The sequence below is a fragment of the Mangifera indica genome, chromosome 19, assembly GCF_011075055.1.
Source record: "Mangifera indica cultivar Alphonso chromosome 19, CATAS_Mindica_2.1, whole genome shotgun sequence".
NCBI lineage: Eukaryota > Viridiplantae > Streptophyta > Magnoliopsida > Sapindales > Anacardiaceae > Mangifera > Mangifera indica.
Window position 1 is genome coordinate 12441118 of NC_058155.1, and position 14090 is coordinate 12455207.

A 14090-nucleotide genomic window follows, 5' to 3' on the forward strand; every position below is an offset into this window, starting at 1 on the left:
ACAAATAATTAATTTTTTTTTGTACGAAACGAAATTAACGAATTAGCCTTGCTTTTACCTTCCTTTTATAAAATAAAAATTAAATTAAAAAATCTGAAATAAAATATCTACTAAATATTCACCATTTCCTTACTGGGCATCCCGCTGTCTTTTTTATATTTTTTTCATTTCTAATCTCTGAAATTTCTTCACTCAAACTCTGCTTTACTTCTCAAAATTTTCATTTTTCTAGGTGAGTTTATTTTTAAATTTTTCTGATTTTTTCGTATATTTTTCACATTTTTTAACAGTAAATATTCAAAATTTCGTAATTGTTTGTAAAAAAATTTGAAATATTATGGTGTATTTTCAGTAAATTAGGGTTTTTATCTGTGCGGTTTACTAGATTCTCTCTAGATTTCAGTCCGCTATTTCGGGTCAAGATAGCTTTTTCTGGGTTAGGGAATACTATAAATAACGTTACTCTAGTTCAAATTCTGGCCTTATTTTTCAAAGATCTCTGAATTTTGAAAAAAAAAATTTGAAACTGGTCCACACAGTCTAGTCTAAAATGAAGTGGGTTAGCTTGATCTTGAATATTGGATTCCTGTCTAATGGTCTTGTTTATTTTTCTTGTACAAGGAAGAGAAAGGAAAAATGTCAGGATCTCAGTCAGGAGGCAATGTGATGACGAGTCGGGAACCGTTCAACTCGGGTCTTCAGAAGAGTGTGGCACAGTCACAGCCGGTGATGCAGAACATGCGTTTATCGTTTAGTTCTGACAGGACAGCTGTGTACAAACCAGTGAATCCGCCGTCACCTACCTACCCGGCGGATGTCGGTGGGGTGACGTCATCTCCAGTGCAAGGAATGAATATGAACATGGGAGGAGGGAATGAGTCCATGAAGAAGAAGAGAGGGAGGCCTAGAAAGTATGGGTCAGATGGCGCAATGGCATCCGCCTTCGTGCCCTCACCCACATCTGCCTCCACTAATCAATCAGGTGGCGGAGGCTTCTCTTCTCCGCCAGGAGGATCAGCTTCACCGAATTCTTTGAAGAAAGCTAAAGGCAGACCGGCTGGTTCTCGCAAGAAAGATCAGTTTGAGACTCTTGGTATATATATTTTAAATTAATGAAGTTGTGTTTCTGTCACGTGATGGGATTGGGATATTTCAGATGATGTTTGTTTGCTTCGTTGAGTTTGACTGGTTTTCAATTTTATTTATAACTTATGGTATTAAGGGTTGTTATTAGTTAGGGTTTCTGTAATTGCTGATATAATAAATTGTTCTTATGTTTTAAGAGTATTATGTGGAAAGGAAAAGGAATGCTATTGTTTCTGATTGATCTGACCTTAGATTCTTCTGTTTGTGGAAAGTACATATATGCCCTTGATTATTGTTGCTTTCGTAGAGTTCTCTTCACTCTTCATTTATCCGTATTGTTTTTCTTTTTCATGCATGCTTTTCACATTGATGCTCTTAAATTTTATATTTAAATTATTTTTTTAAATGTTGTAGAAAGAAAAGAAAAATTATTTTGATACTTAAGTCTCAGTGGGTTCCTTCTAATTCTCTGAATTTTTATTTGACAAGAAAAAAATCTTCTTGGAAAATTTTGTTTGATGGTAAAAATTTTACCTTGCAACATCCTATAAGAAAATTTAGTAAGAAAAGTTACTAAACATAAAAGGGTGTTTTATTTAGTTTACTATGATTATCTTACTAGGTTTTCTTTTTCAGGATCAGCCGGGCCTGGATTTACGCCTCATATTATCACTGTGAAAGCTGGAGAGGTTTCCGTGTGCTATTCATATTTGTTTTCTTTCTCATTTATGCATTTCTTTATTCTTGTTGGAATTTTGCTTATATTAAACGCTACTTTAGTCTTTGCTCCAAAGGATTGTTCTTATCAATTAAAATACTATGCACTTAGTTGCAGGTGTTAATTTCTTCAACATTTACATATATATATGTATTTATTTATTCAAAATAATCTCTCATGCGATGTTGTTATTGCCGACATTGATGTGACATGCTTTTTTCAAGTTTTGCCTAGTATGTTTGTCTCAGGTGTTATATGCTTTAGGTAGATCTTTAGGTTTCCCATATTTTTTTTTACCGTCAGTGTCATTTTATCCTTTATTATATGACTAAATTGTATGCAAACAAGTTAAATGTGATTAGTTCATCGATTTCTTGATTGTGTAGTTGTATAAATGTTGTCAACCTAGTGTCATTACGTGTCAGGAGTTGTAAGTGAGTTAAGTCTTTTTTATCCATTCCAATAGACCAAACACAATAAAAAAGAAACAGGAAATTTTGCAAATCTGATCTTATTTTTCACAATGCAGTTCCAATTTGGAACTTCTATATGTTTTCTTCCTGCTTCTGTGATATGGTTTACAAACTCATACATAAATGGTTCAGCTTGATAAATTTCATGGTTCAAAAGTCAATCATTTCCTTAGTTGAGTGTGATAAATTACATTTCATTTGTGTAAATTAGAGGTACGGTTTCAAAATCATTTGATAATGTGGAAGTATTTGACAAAGTTTCCAAATTTATTTCTCCTTTTATACATCAATATTTGGGAGGGGGGGTGTGGGGAGGAGGGGAGGAAGAGAGGGAGAGTGCTTTGTGAGCCCTGATCCGAGTAGTAATTAATTTTCTTTTTGATTTCTTGTCTTATCAAGGGGATGTTCTTCAATTTTTTGTTTGCTGAAAGTCCTGTAACTGTTTCGTGATCAAATTAAAAGAAGAATCTTAAACTGGCTGGGAGGGAAAAAAAAGCTGTATGCAGTGAAACTAAATCTTATTAAAGCTTTATTTTAAATTACTAAATCTTACTACTTATCGTAACCTTGATTTACGGCAAAGTTCTTAGGTAGTTGTTACATTATTTTTATTAAGCATGTCCTTGTTCCGAATAAGTGCTCCTTTGAATATAATTTTGTATTAGGTGGAAAGGTTTTACAGAAATTTGTCAGCGTAAATTTATGTTGCATCTTATTGTTGCTGTCAAAGAATCTGACTTCTAGGTATTACCTCCATATCCGTTGTGTGTTCAAATCTGATTTGCATGCTGGCAGCATATTCTATTTTGGCTTATTGTGTTATGTGTCCTTGGTGACTAGTCTTGATTGCTGGTGAAGAAAAGTGCAAAATGAACATCCTATAAAATTCTAGTAAATTTTATTTTAGCTCAACTTGGTTAAAAATGTACATCCTATAATAGGTTCACCCAAATATATTTTGTGGAAGAACTTTAGAGTTAATTTTATTTGTTTATCACATAGGTTCTATAACACCCTTGGTGCCTTAGAGGAGTACATTTGTGGCTTGAAACTACAAAGACAACCATGTAGTATTTGGTTTTGACCATTTGCCATACGACTACAGTAGTGTGAGCTCATCAAGGTTAAAATATATTCAATGTGATAATCCGTGATGAGTGTCCTGTTATAGATTGGTGCAAATTTGGAGTGAATAATTTGTGATATCTTGGTTTGTTGACATTTGAGGATGCAATTGACTACTTGGTGCATATTATTTCTAATATTGATGACATGATATTATGATTCTTGATTTGGAAATTTATATTTTAAGTTAAACCCCCTTTATTTTTGGATTTTTACGCGTGTACATGTTCAAGGTCACGAGGAGACATGCATGTGCAAAAATATTAACTACGTTTTATTTTATTTAAGGGAAAAATTTAATGCCATATGTATCTGGATATTCAGGACGTGTCATCGATGATAATGTCATTTTCTCAACATGGTCCTAGAGATATCTGTATCCTCTCAGCAAATGGAGCCATATCAAATGTGACTCTCCGTCAACCAGCAACATCTGGTAGAACTGCAACTTATGAGGTTGGTGATGCCTTATTTATGACTTATAGCTGTAACTTGAAGTCATGGCATTTGGATCTATATAATTGCAGCAATTTATAATACCTTTATTGTAAACAAATAGGCCTATTAAACGTTGATGAACTTGAAAATGGCACAATGCCTTCTCTAGCTCTATAATTAGCTGGAATATTGTTTTTAAATTTGATTTAGTAGTTATTTAATTATTTTGGGTTGGGAAGGGTGATTGTGTCTGGGATAGATCTGGTATGTGGATTATGATCTTGGTGCTGTTTTATACAAAAAAAATCTCTGTAAAACAGAACCCATAAATGATATTAATAATGATGGGAGCCTTTTTTCTTTTTTTGGGATGTTCGTGAGTGAAGTTAGATTTTCAAGTTTATTTAAACGATGTTGAAATTAAAGTTCATTAACCACTTGTTTAGTTATAGTTGTAGAACCCTGCCAAAGAAAAGTATTACTTTTCAACCTATTTGTTGTATTATAATTTATGGCGCCCAAAACTGGTTAAAAATAAAAAATCATTCCTGTAAATCTGTCCAAGTTCAGGTTTCAGAAGCAACTTGTTATGCTTGCTGAATTTGCTTGTCGGAAACAGAATCATTGGAATAAGTTTTCCTTACCTGACATGTGACTGTTGTATATATCAAATAACTGTCACGAAATTGTGTTGCCTCATTCATGCTGTGGTCCTTCATGATATATATTTAATTTAATCAGTCATCTTTTGTTTTTCTCTTTCTTCAATTTTCTTATTTGTTACTTTTGTTAATTCAGGGGAGATTTGAGATTCTTTCACTTTCTGGTTCGTTTTTACTATCTGGAAATGGTGGTCAGCAGAGTAGAACTGGAGGACTTAGTGTCGCATTATCTGACCCAGATGGCCGTGTTTTAGGTGGTGGAGTGGCTGGTCTACTAACTGCTGCATCCCCTGTTCAGGTCTCTTTGCTTTTTACTGTTATCTTCTTCATTTTTGTTTTTGGTTTCCAAAAAACTCTGCTGGTGGTAGTTTCCCGTTCTTTAAGTTCTTCTGATATCTTGCATTTTTTTAATGCTGTAAAAAAGAAATTGATAGCAAAAATAACAATGGAGATGAAGTGCCTGAATATTTTTTAGGTCAGAAAATTAAGAGGGTTGACCAAAATTAAGTTTCCTCAATCTCATTTTGTGATAATGGATATTGAGATTCCAGCATATTATAGCTATTCTTCTCATATACCATCTCTCCCAGTCATTTTGAGGTTGCTGATCTCACAATATGGCTGTGCATTATTTTATCATTATCAATGACAAGTTTTAATGAAGTGGATCTTGCTGTTACATGTTAGTGATTCTTACCCCTTGTGGTGCAGTGTTGCCATAAATGTTCTGAATTTGATATATAAGCTTTTACCTGTTGCAGGTGGTTGTGGCGAGTTTCATTGCTGAAGGTCGCAAGGAATCAAAACCATCTGACCATATGGAACCTCTGTCTGCCCCTTCAAACATTATTGCAGGTGGTGGGTCAGCAGGAGCTAGCAGCCCACCCTCACGAGGGACTCTGAGTGAATCATCCGGTGGACCTGGGAGCCCGCTTAATCAGAGTACAGGGGCCTGCAATAACAATCACCCTCAAGGTTTGGCCACAAGCATGCCATGGAAGTAAAACCTTTGTAACTGAAATGCTAGTTTGTGTAGTAGGCATGGGCTCTGGTGTTGTATACCATTTAGTGTAGGCATTAAAGAGACCTATTTCTAAGTTAAGCGATGTGCAAGTTCAGTAGAATAAGACTGTCAAATGTTTTCTGGGTTTGACTTTGATGCTGACTGGAAACTGGAAAGTGGGAGTTATGTAGCTTTTAGAGGTGGGCTTTGGCTTTTGAGGTGGCTGTTGTTTGCAGGATAGAGAGGTTTTTAGAAGGTTTCAGAACAGTATGACTTTTTTTGGTTCATTGTTGTTGTTTGTCCTTAATTTTGTGTACTGGAATAAAAAATGCCCCTTTTTATCTCCATTGAATAACTTGGTTGCTGTCGTGTTTCAAGATGAGGCTAGTTTAAAACCTTTTTACTGCAGGCCAGTAATGCAAATCATTTATGGTCCTTTCAAAGGTTGAAATTAAGGTGGATTGAAGCTAAGCCAACTTAGGTTCAATTCAGTGTTTGGCTCATTCTTGAGTTCGAACTCTGTTCGAGATTAACTTCTCGCTTGTGTCGTCATATTAGGGTTTATCTTGTTGAGAAAATTTTAGCATTTTGTATCCTGATGTCATACAAAACCAAAGAAATACGTAACACACAATCAACTCCACACTTAGCTCTTTGAGCATCCTTTTTCTTTGTAACATCCCCTATGTTGTAAACAATCAACCAAACCCTAGTTTTTACATTAATTAAAAAGTTGAAATTTTGTTTCTATATATCGTATGCCATTAATAACTTAATACTAATCAGAGGAGCCCATGTGGTCTAGCCTATCTATCACCACCGCAAATGTCTTTCCTTCATTAACGTACTTGTGCTCTTTTTTTTTTTTTAATTAAATCTCATATTCAATAAAATTTTGTATATTCATTTTGATCAACATGCTTTCGATGGAAATTCTTTCTGCGCATGAAGATGATTCTCCCCATCTTGAAGGCGAAAGGAGGAGGGTTTGATTTCTAAAAACTTAGTATGATGATCTTAAATTAAAGTTAAAATAACACCTAATCATATGATATTATATTATTTGTCTACCTATTTTGTATACTTAAAATATATTTTATATATTTAAAATATAATATTTTTTATGTTTCTATTAGACCGGATTATATTTGAATTATTCAAATTTGAATTTAAATTCAGATCAAATAAGTCAAAACTTGAACTAAAAAGTGAATTTTTTTTAATAGAGTCAAGTTAGAGTGAGTTCAAATCAAATCTAAAGTTAAATTATTTTCAAAATAAATTAAACTCTCGTCTCTTTATTTTAAGCTAACTCTTTAGAATTTGAAAGGTTCTCGAATAAATATTGTTCCGGCTTGGTTTGGATAGAAACAAGCCCTAGTTCTAGTTCTGACATTAATTAAGAAGTTGAGAATTTGATGTTTGTGCAGAGAACATGGGAAATCAGAAAAATTTGGTAATATTTGAATTTCGCGAATTGAACATTACATCTGGAGATGGTAAAAGATAAATAAAATACTTGCGCCAAAAAAAAAAAAAAAAAGGGAATAAAATATGAAAAAAAAAACCACAAAACCTTTGGTGTATAGTAGGGAAACCCACAAAATTAGGGGACCAAAAAGGGAGAAATCAAGGCGTAAAGAAAGAAAGTCCTAATCCTGGAACCAGAGCTAGAAGAAGTTGTAGTTATTGAATCTGAAGTTTCCATAGGTTGCAGTTGCAGTGGCAGCTGCATAAGCATTGAGAAGCTCATTCTGTGCAGACCAGAAATCAGCTTTCAGACCTCCTCTTCTTATGGCTTTTAATATTTTGTTTCTATGTGCATATCCTGTAACCACTACCTTCTGGCTATTGCCATCCACTTCTACTTTCTCTACTCCTGTAAACATTGAAATCAAAATCAATTAAAACCAATGCCAGGGGTGAATTTGAATTGAGATTTGAGCCCACCCAAGCTTATTGTCAATCCGAACTCATATCAAAGTCATAATACTCAATTCAAACTTAAATTTAAACTCATTTAAATTGATATATAATATCAATAAAAGATTGAAGATTAAGTGAATAATATTATAAATGGTGAACAATAGTGTCAATAGGATAAATAATATGAACTAATTAATAAATGAGTCATTTTATATCGACTTATTTGAATTGTATTATAGGTTTAATCTGAGTTGACTCAAATCAAATTCATCGTTTACATCATTTAAAATCAATTCACATTGACTCAAACTTAGATCGAAACCATAATATTTAACTTAAGTTTGAATTATTGTGTTAATAGATTGACGATTGGGTAAATAGTATCATTTAGGATGAATAAGATGATCGATGGATGAACAATACCATCGAATAAACTAATAAGTCAATCTTCAACTGAAACTAATTGAAAACATCACCCAAATATAGACAAATCAAATCATACAATGAATTTGAACAATCACCTTTCAGTTTTGACAGGCATTTTCTAAGCCTCTTCTCATGCATGCCAACCATCTCCACCTTCAATTCAACTGTCTGCAACATCAAACAACCCACATCAATAAATCGATTTAGACTTAAGAATGATAGTAAATTGAAGAAAAAAAATAACAATTTACCTCCATTTGAAGCAGTCTAAACTGCAAATGATGAGCTGATGATCTGAGCTATAAAGTGAAACAAGGACAGTGATATGTAAGAGATGGGGAATGTCGGGCTTATTTATATATGATTATACAGAAGGGGACATGGAAAAAGATGGAAGAAACTAAAGTGGGTCTTGGGTGGCCAGCTGGGTTGGCGAAATAGATCAGCTTTGCCTTTCTTACAGAGACAGACAAAACACATGAACGGGAAAAACCAGATAACAAGAAAATGGTTTGCATCGGTATAATAGAAGGCTTTTATAAATATATATGTACTGAGCTCAAGCTTCAAGAGTGTGATCCGTCTGCTGAAAGCAATGTGAGTCAGAAGCATTTCGAAATGATTGGGTTTGACTGAGGGGTCCAACTTAGCTTTTCTTTTTGGGATCTTTGGATCCAGTTCGTACAGTTAGGACTATTTGTCTTTTGAGGTTTTTACAGACAAAAGAAAAGAAAAGAAGAATAAAACTTGTACAAGACTCTGACTCAATAACAAATAAACTACTATGCAAGTTAAGGATTTTCGGCGGCATAATTTCCCAGGAGAGAATTCGAACCTTTATCTTTAGGCCAAATGACTATTTCCCACCCAAGGTATGCTGTAATAACAAGTTTTCACCCTTTAACGATGGAAACACCAAATACCTACCCATAGCCGGTTAAATTTAATAGAACTTTAACTTCTGAAAATTTTATCCTTTTTTGCCCCCCCTAAACTTTAAAAACTAAAATTTTTCCTCAGTCTAAGTTTTAAAAAATGGCAGTTTCACCCTAGGGTTTGGTTTTGAAATCTTCAACGACCTCTTCGGTTCCATTGCTGACGACCTCTCCCTCTCAAAACATCCTCTCCTTCCGGCGATCTCTTTCCTCCCATTTGGAGGGTCGATCGGCGTCGAAGACGCCTTGGGAGATGAAGACGAAGACGAAGAACTTCGAATTCTCCGACGAAGTTCTTTGTCTCCCAAGGCGTCTCCGACGTCGATCAACCCTCCAAATAAAAGGAAATAGATCGCCAGAAGGAGAGAATGTCTTAGGAGGGAGAGGTCGTCGGCAATGAAGCCGGAGATTTCAAAACCAAACCCTAGGGTGAAACTACCATTTTTTAAAACTTAGGCTAGAGGAAAATTTTAGTTTTTAAAGTTTAGGGGGTTAAAAATAGATTATATTTTAGTTTATTTTTTAATATTATAAAAAAATGACAATTTTATCCTTACCACCGTTATTTTTAACTGGTCATGGATGAATATTTGGTGTTTCCATAGTTAAAGGGTGGAAACTTGTCATTACAGCATACCTTGGGTGGGAAATAGTCGTTTGGCCTTATCTTTATCCGATCCTATTATTATGATTATTCTTTTTTAGTTGGTTTTGCACTGAGCACCAATGAAAGGTTTATACAAATTTAGAGTCTAGAGTTACAAATTTAAGTTAATTCGAGATGATAAAAGTATATTAGTGAAGGTAAGTTGCAATGTTAGAGTACGAGAAGAGTTATAAAAAAAATAAAAAAATAAAAATCATCAAAAAAAATTAACAAAGAGGGCTCTGATGTTAACATTGTTCATGAGCTAAGTTTGAGTCCAATAAATTGTAATTATTTTAGTTCGAATTTAACTTAAATATTTATTGTTTATTTAATTTGAATTTAAAATCAATAACTCAAATTGATATCAAGTATATAGGAGAAAGTGAACAATAATAATATTAGAGAAAGAGAAAGTAAGAAGATAGTTAGAAAATAAAAATCACTTAAGAATAAGGAAACTTATTAGAGAAAGATGAAAAAAATCATTGACGAAAGCAAGCTCTTACATCAACGTCATGAGCCTAGCTTAAACTTGATAAGTTGAAATTGTTTTATCTTGAGTTTGGCTCTAATATTTGTTACCAATCTGATTTGAATCGACACCCAAGTAATACCAAGGAAATGTTTTTACATATATTGACAGTAGAATTTTAACTATAATCATTTAAAGTGCTGGTGGATAGTCGGAGATCTGTAGCAGTGAAGCAATTTTTTCAAGTGGAAAATTAAGAATCTAATAGGCCCTGAAGCTGCATCATAAACTAAACAAGTCTCTGGCAAAAGTTCGAAAAGAAAAGGATTTACAGGGCCCCAGGAAGATTCAATCCCAGGATGCTTGAGACCAATGTGAAGAATAATGAAGAAACTGCGTTGGAATATGGACCTTCTCCCTCGAATTTCACACCACATTTCTCGATAATCAAATTACATTTTCTGATCTTGGTCAGACCTTGCCTTGTACTTTTGAATTGTTTTACCGGCTTGATCAGATCGTCTTTTTCACTGGGTTCTAGATCAGGTTTTGTTGAAACACAAAAGCAATATCCTTAAGGAAGACACAACTTCAATGGTAATAGTTCTGAGTTATTTTTGGGCCTTCACAGGTCCAGCCCTTTAACATAAATTGGATATTAAAATGTTGTAAGAATTTGACAATATTTCAAATAAGATTAGATTCGATTTGAAATATTATTCAATTTGATTTGAATTATCTTATTTCGTCAATGTTGTCTTATCAGAGTCACCTTTTCGACAATTTTTTTATCTTAGTGATTCTTATACATTTGAGCAATTCTTCATTTCTTTAGCAAATTTTATTTTTTATTTATTTTTATAATTTTTTTCGTCTTTTTTAATAACTTTTTTTCTTTTTTGATAATATTATTTATCAATCAAACGAATTGATTGTTTTGTATTCAAATGGAGCTTGAACTAACTTTTTATTTAAGTTTAATTTAATTTAAATCCACTTTTAATTGATGATGCCGTTGTAAGTAAACTTTTCAATGATGGAATTGTTGTGATAGACAAAGTGAAGGTGTAAGGAGGGAGACAACGACGAAGAGTGTTATTTTGAGTAACGGCTAATACCGGTTAAATGGATCATGTTGGAGTGAAGTACTTTTTATATAATTTTTATTTATGTTAATGGAGTGTTTGGTTTGAGTAATATTTTATTATCAAAATAGAAAGATTATCTTGAAGATAGATTACTTAGAAGATTATTGGATATACATGATTATTATGTTTGATAAAATTTGGTAGGTATAAATAATTATTATATTTAATTAAAGATAATAAAATATTACTAGTAAATTATTTTACTTAAATGTTTTTGAATATAATTATTTTTAAATATTTTTTATATTATTTGTCATATTAATTAAAAATAAATTTATTTTTGTCTCAAAAAATTAATAAATTATAATATAATTATAATAAAATCAAGATTACCTTGTTAATCTTTAAATACTTAAGGTAAATATGGTAATCAGATTACCACCTATATTATCTGTCACGTTAGTATTGGTAATAGAAGATTACTGTAATATTTTATTACTGATAAACCAAATAAGGGAATAAAAGATAGATTACCAAAATAATCTTCAAAAACTGGAACCAAATGGCCCCCAAAAATAATAGTTTTCTAACTCGTTTAAAATATTGTAATTATTCCAAATATAAGGGGTGGTTTGTCATTTCAATTGAAATACGTGGCAACTTCTGGTAGGAAGCCTAAGAGGACTGAATCTGTGGGCAGTGTGCCTATGTTTTAGTCCGTACTTCAAATTCAAATTCAAATTCAGATTCTAAGCAGACCAATCCAGAATCTGAGAAAACGCTGCCGCCATAGACAGCGGAGTAGATCCAAATTAACGGCCATTAGCAACCGGAATCCTGCTGCTGGTAATAATTCTTTCAAAGTTACGATTTGCATAGTTTTCCGCTTCTCAATCTTACGTAAGTTGCATGTCTCTCTCATTTCAAATCTTCATAAGTGCTTGTAATCCATTTATCTGTCAGGGCGATGCTGCTTTTACGATCCTAGCATTTGTTTTAATTTATGAAAGGATAATTTTTATGGTGTCTCAAACATTATTTATTGACGGATGGATTCATGTGTGTGTAATGTTTTTTAATCAGTGGCTAAGACAGAAATAAGACTCAGGGGGTACGAGAATAACAGTAAAATATAGGGAGTTTATTAGAAATAATGAAAGCTAAGAGGTCAAATAAAATTTTAGTGGTTCTATTGATATTTTATATATGCTCACAGTAAAAATTTTCAAAGTTTAAGGGGCTTGACCGCCTCCCTCTGCCACCGTTTCTCATGATGTTTTATTAGATTTCATTTGTTTCAATGAATTCTGGTACTTAGCATTTGAAAAGAAGAGGTTTAAGATTTGATTGAGATTTATCAATGCATAAATTTATTGATACTAGGTGGTCTTTTCGTGCTAATTGTCATCCTTGTTCCCATGATTCTTATAATGTGCTGATTTATTAATCTTTCTGTTTTATCTCTATGGAATTGTTAAAATGCAAATTCTGATCACTTGGCAGAAAACTGAACAGTTTTGTTTTGTGTGTGTGTTTAACCTCTTAAATTGGAGGGTTATGGTTTCCCCAAATTATTCTGAGAATGCTTATGTTATTATTAGATTTAAAATGCCCCCTCTATTGTAAGTAAACTAGGAATTTGGCATGTAAGGCATATTTGGAATAAAATCTGTATGATCAACTTCTTTTGTGTTTTGTGTTGATCTCCTTTCTTTTCAGATGCTATCTGTTAAGACTAGAGCAATTTATACACGTAGATTGGGTCTATTATGGAGTTCATATGTTCCCTTGTTATATTAATTATTAGTTTGTTAACATGGTCAACTTGAAAGTTGAATCCTTTCCTGCATCTTTTAGATCAGACTTTCATTAAGAATTATTAAACTTTAGAAATGAATACAGGGATTGTCAAAAGGGATATGCTGGGGTAATTTGGTGATTTGGAAATGATCACTCTTATTTGCTTGAAATGAGTTGTTGACGGTGACAACTTGTGGTTGTTAGAATAGCAGTAGATGTAAGGTTTTTATGCTGCATTATTCTTTGACGTCTACTTTATTGATTTAGTAGGTGGGGAAGCAACATTTATAAGCATGGAGAGGGGAAATAAAGTTGACCATCAACAATTGAAGCCGTCAGTTGTTTTAACTGGAACTGCAAAAGAAGGTAGTGTTGGCCCACCTGTTGGTCTTGTAGACATCGGAGTGAGTGAAGGTGCCTACCTTTTCCGAGTTGCACTGACAGGAATCCAAAGGGATCAATGTAAGGTTCAAGCCTTTATTTATGTATTTCATTAATGCATGAGATGCATGAGGTATGAAACTGGTGCATCACAAGCATAGTTCTCTTTTTGTCTGTTTAAGCTTCCTGCTAAGCACGTGAAACCTGAATGTGGTGTAATTGCAATTGAAATGCTACTAGGATTTATGTAAGGCATGCAACTCATTTCCTTGTTGAATAGTATAAAGTATCTGAATATGACCAAGTAGATCATGCTTGTCCTAACAGGTAAGGTGAAATGTGAGATCAACCGTGATGGGAAAGTTCAGATCCAAGGAGTTATATCAAATGGAGCAATGCTGAAAGATTCAAGTGCATACCATATGAGAGTCCAGCAACTGTGCCCAGTTGGACCTTTCACTATTTCCTTTAATCTGCCAGGACCTGTTGACCCCCGATTGTTCTCTCCCTATTTTCGCCCTGACGGTATCTTGGAGGTGATGGTTATGAAATACAAAATGCATACAACTCCTGGACATGGTCAGCATCCTCATTTCTGAGGAGTTCTAACGAGTTATCCCATACCAAATATCGCAAGGTATGTCTTAGGAAACAGAATGCATGTCAAGGCACCTAGATGCTTACTTTTGTTAGCAAATCTGAGAAAATATTGAGTCTCTGTACAATATAATATTGGATATAATATAAATGGTTGGTTTAAGGAGATTATACAGTCTGTAATGTTGGCTGTACAATTAGGAGCTAACAAATGCATTTCTTGCTGTTGAATGAAATTAATAAATTAATATTTCCTTTGTCGGATCGGGCAAATACATAAAAGGAAAACTTGAATATTGTCTTTTCTTGAA

The 14090-nt window shown here is 33.4% G+C and overlaps 3 protein-coding genes across 8 annotated transcripts; 2 read left to right on the forward strand and 1 right to left on the reverse strand.

The window, feature by feature from the left end:
* The first annotated feature begins 104 nt into the window (after positions 1 to 104).
* LOC123202746 (AT-hook motif nuclear-localized protein 10-like) lies at positions 105 to 5852 on the forward strand. Of its 3 annotated transcripts, none has more exons than XM_044618843.1 (6): positions 105 to 232; positions 626 to 1093; positions 1723 to 1775; positions 3727 to 3858; positions 4639 to 4800; positions 5264 to 5852. In XM_044618843.1, the coding sequence occupies exons 2-6, from the start codon at positions 637 to 639 to the stop codon at positions 5504 to 5506; spliced, it is 1047 nt and encodes a 348-aa protein (XP_044474778.1). In that variant the 5' UTR covers positions 105 to 232; positions 626 to 636; the 3' UTR covers positions 5507 to 5852. The 3 variants fall into 3 exon arrangements, with proteins under 3 accessions (XP_044474778.1, XP_044474777.1, XP_044474775.1); XM_044618842.1 differs by having other exon boundaries at positions 108 to 232; positions 622 to 1093; XM_044618840.1 differs by lacking the exon at positions 105 to 232 and having other exon boundaries at positions 429 to 1093.
* A 1116-nt stretch (positions 5853 to 6968) lies between these two features.
* LOC123203760 (heavy metal-associated isoprenylated plant protein 28-like) lies at positions 6969 to 8370 on the reverse strand. Its single transcript, XM_044620230.1, has 3 exons — positions 8109 to 8370; positions 7953 to 8025; positions 6969 to 7384 (listed from the first exon to the last, which is right to left on the reverse strand). Exons 1-3 carry the CDS (start codon positions 8112 to 8114, stop codon positions 7176 to 7178), a joined length of 288 nt encoding a protein of 95 aa, XP_044476165.1. The 5' UTR covers positions 8115 to 8370; the 3' UTR covers positions 6969 to 7175.
* A 3338-nt stretch (positions 8371 to 11708) lies between these two features.
* Positions 11709 to 14090, forward strand: LOC123203058 (increased DNA methylation 3-like). 4 transcript variants are annotated; one of them, XM_044619221.1, is made up of 3 exons: positions 11709 to 11901; positions 13069 to 13263; positions 13510 to 14090. In XM_044619221.1, the coding sequence occupies exons 2-3, from the start codon at positions 13095 to 13097 to the stop codon at positions 13779 to 13781; spliced, it is 441 nt and encodes a 146-aa protein (XP_044475156.1). In that variant the 5' UTR covers positions 11709 to 11901; positions 13069 to 13094; the 3' UTR covers positions 13782 to 14090. The 4 variants fall into 4 exon arrangements, with proteins under 4 accessions (XP_044475156.1, XP_044475159.1, XP_044475157.1 ...); XM_044619224.1 differs by having other exon boundaries at positions 13072 to 13263; XM_044619222.1 differs by having other exon boundaries at positions 11709 to 11847.

What these genes read in the sequence shown, in the direction of transcription:
- LOC123203760 (XM_044620230.1), bottom strand. An exon ending in ATGCCTGTCAAAACTGAAAG is followed by an intron (nt 7,385 to 7,952) that starts GTGATTGTTCAA and finishes CAATGTTTACAG; the next exon opens with GAGTAGAGAAAGTAGAAGTG.
- LOC123202746 (XM_044618843.1), top strand. Translation starts at nt 637, where the DNA reads ATGTCAGGATCTCAGTCAGGAGGCAATGTGATGACGAGTCGGGAACCG. An exon ending in TCACTGTGAAAGCTGGAGAG is followed by an intron (nt 1,776 to 3,726) that starts GTTTCCGTGTGC and finishes CTGGATATTCAG; the next exon opens with GACGTGTCATCGATGATAAT. An exon ending in GTAGAACTGCAACTTATGAG is followed by an intron (nt 3,859 to 4,638) that starts GTTGGTGATGCC and finishes TTGTTAATTCAG; the next exon opens with GGGAGATTTGAGATTCTTTC.
- LOC123203058 (XM_044619221.1), top strand. Translation starts at nt 13,095, where the DNA reads ATGGAGAGGGGAAATAAAGTTGACCATCAACAATTGAAGCCGTCAGTT. An exon ending in AGGAATCCAAAGGGATCAAT is followed by an intron (nt 13,264 to 13,509) that starts GTAAGGTTCAAG and finishes TTGTCCTAACAG; the next exon opens with GTAAGGTGAAATGTGAGATC.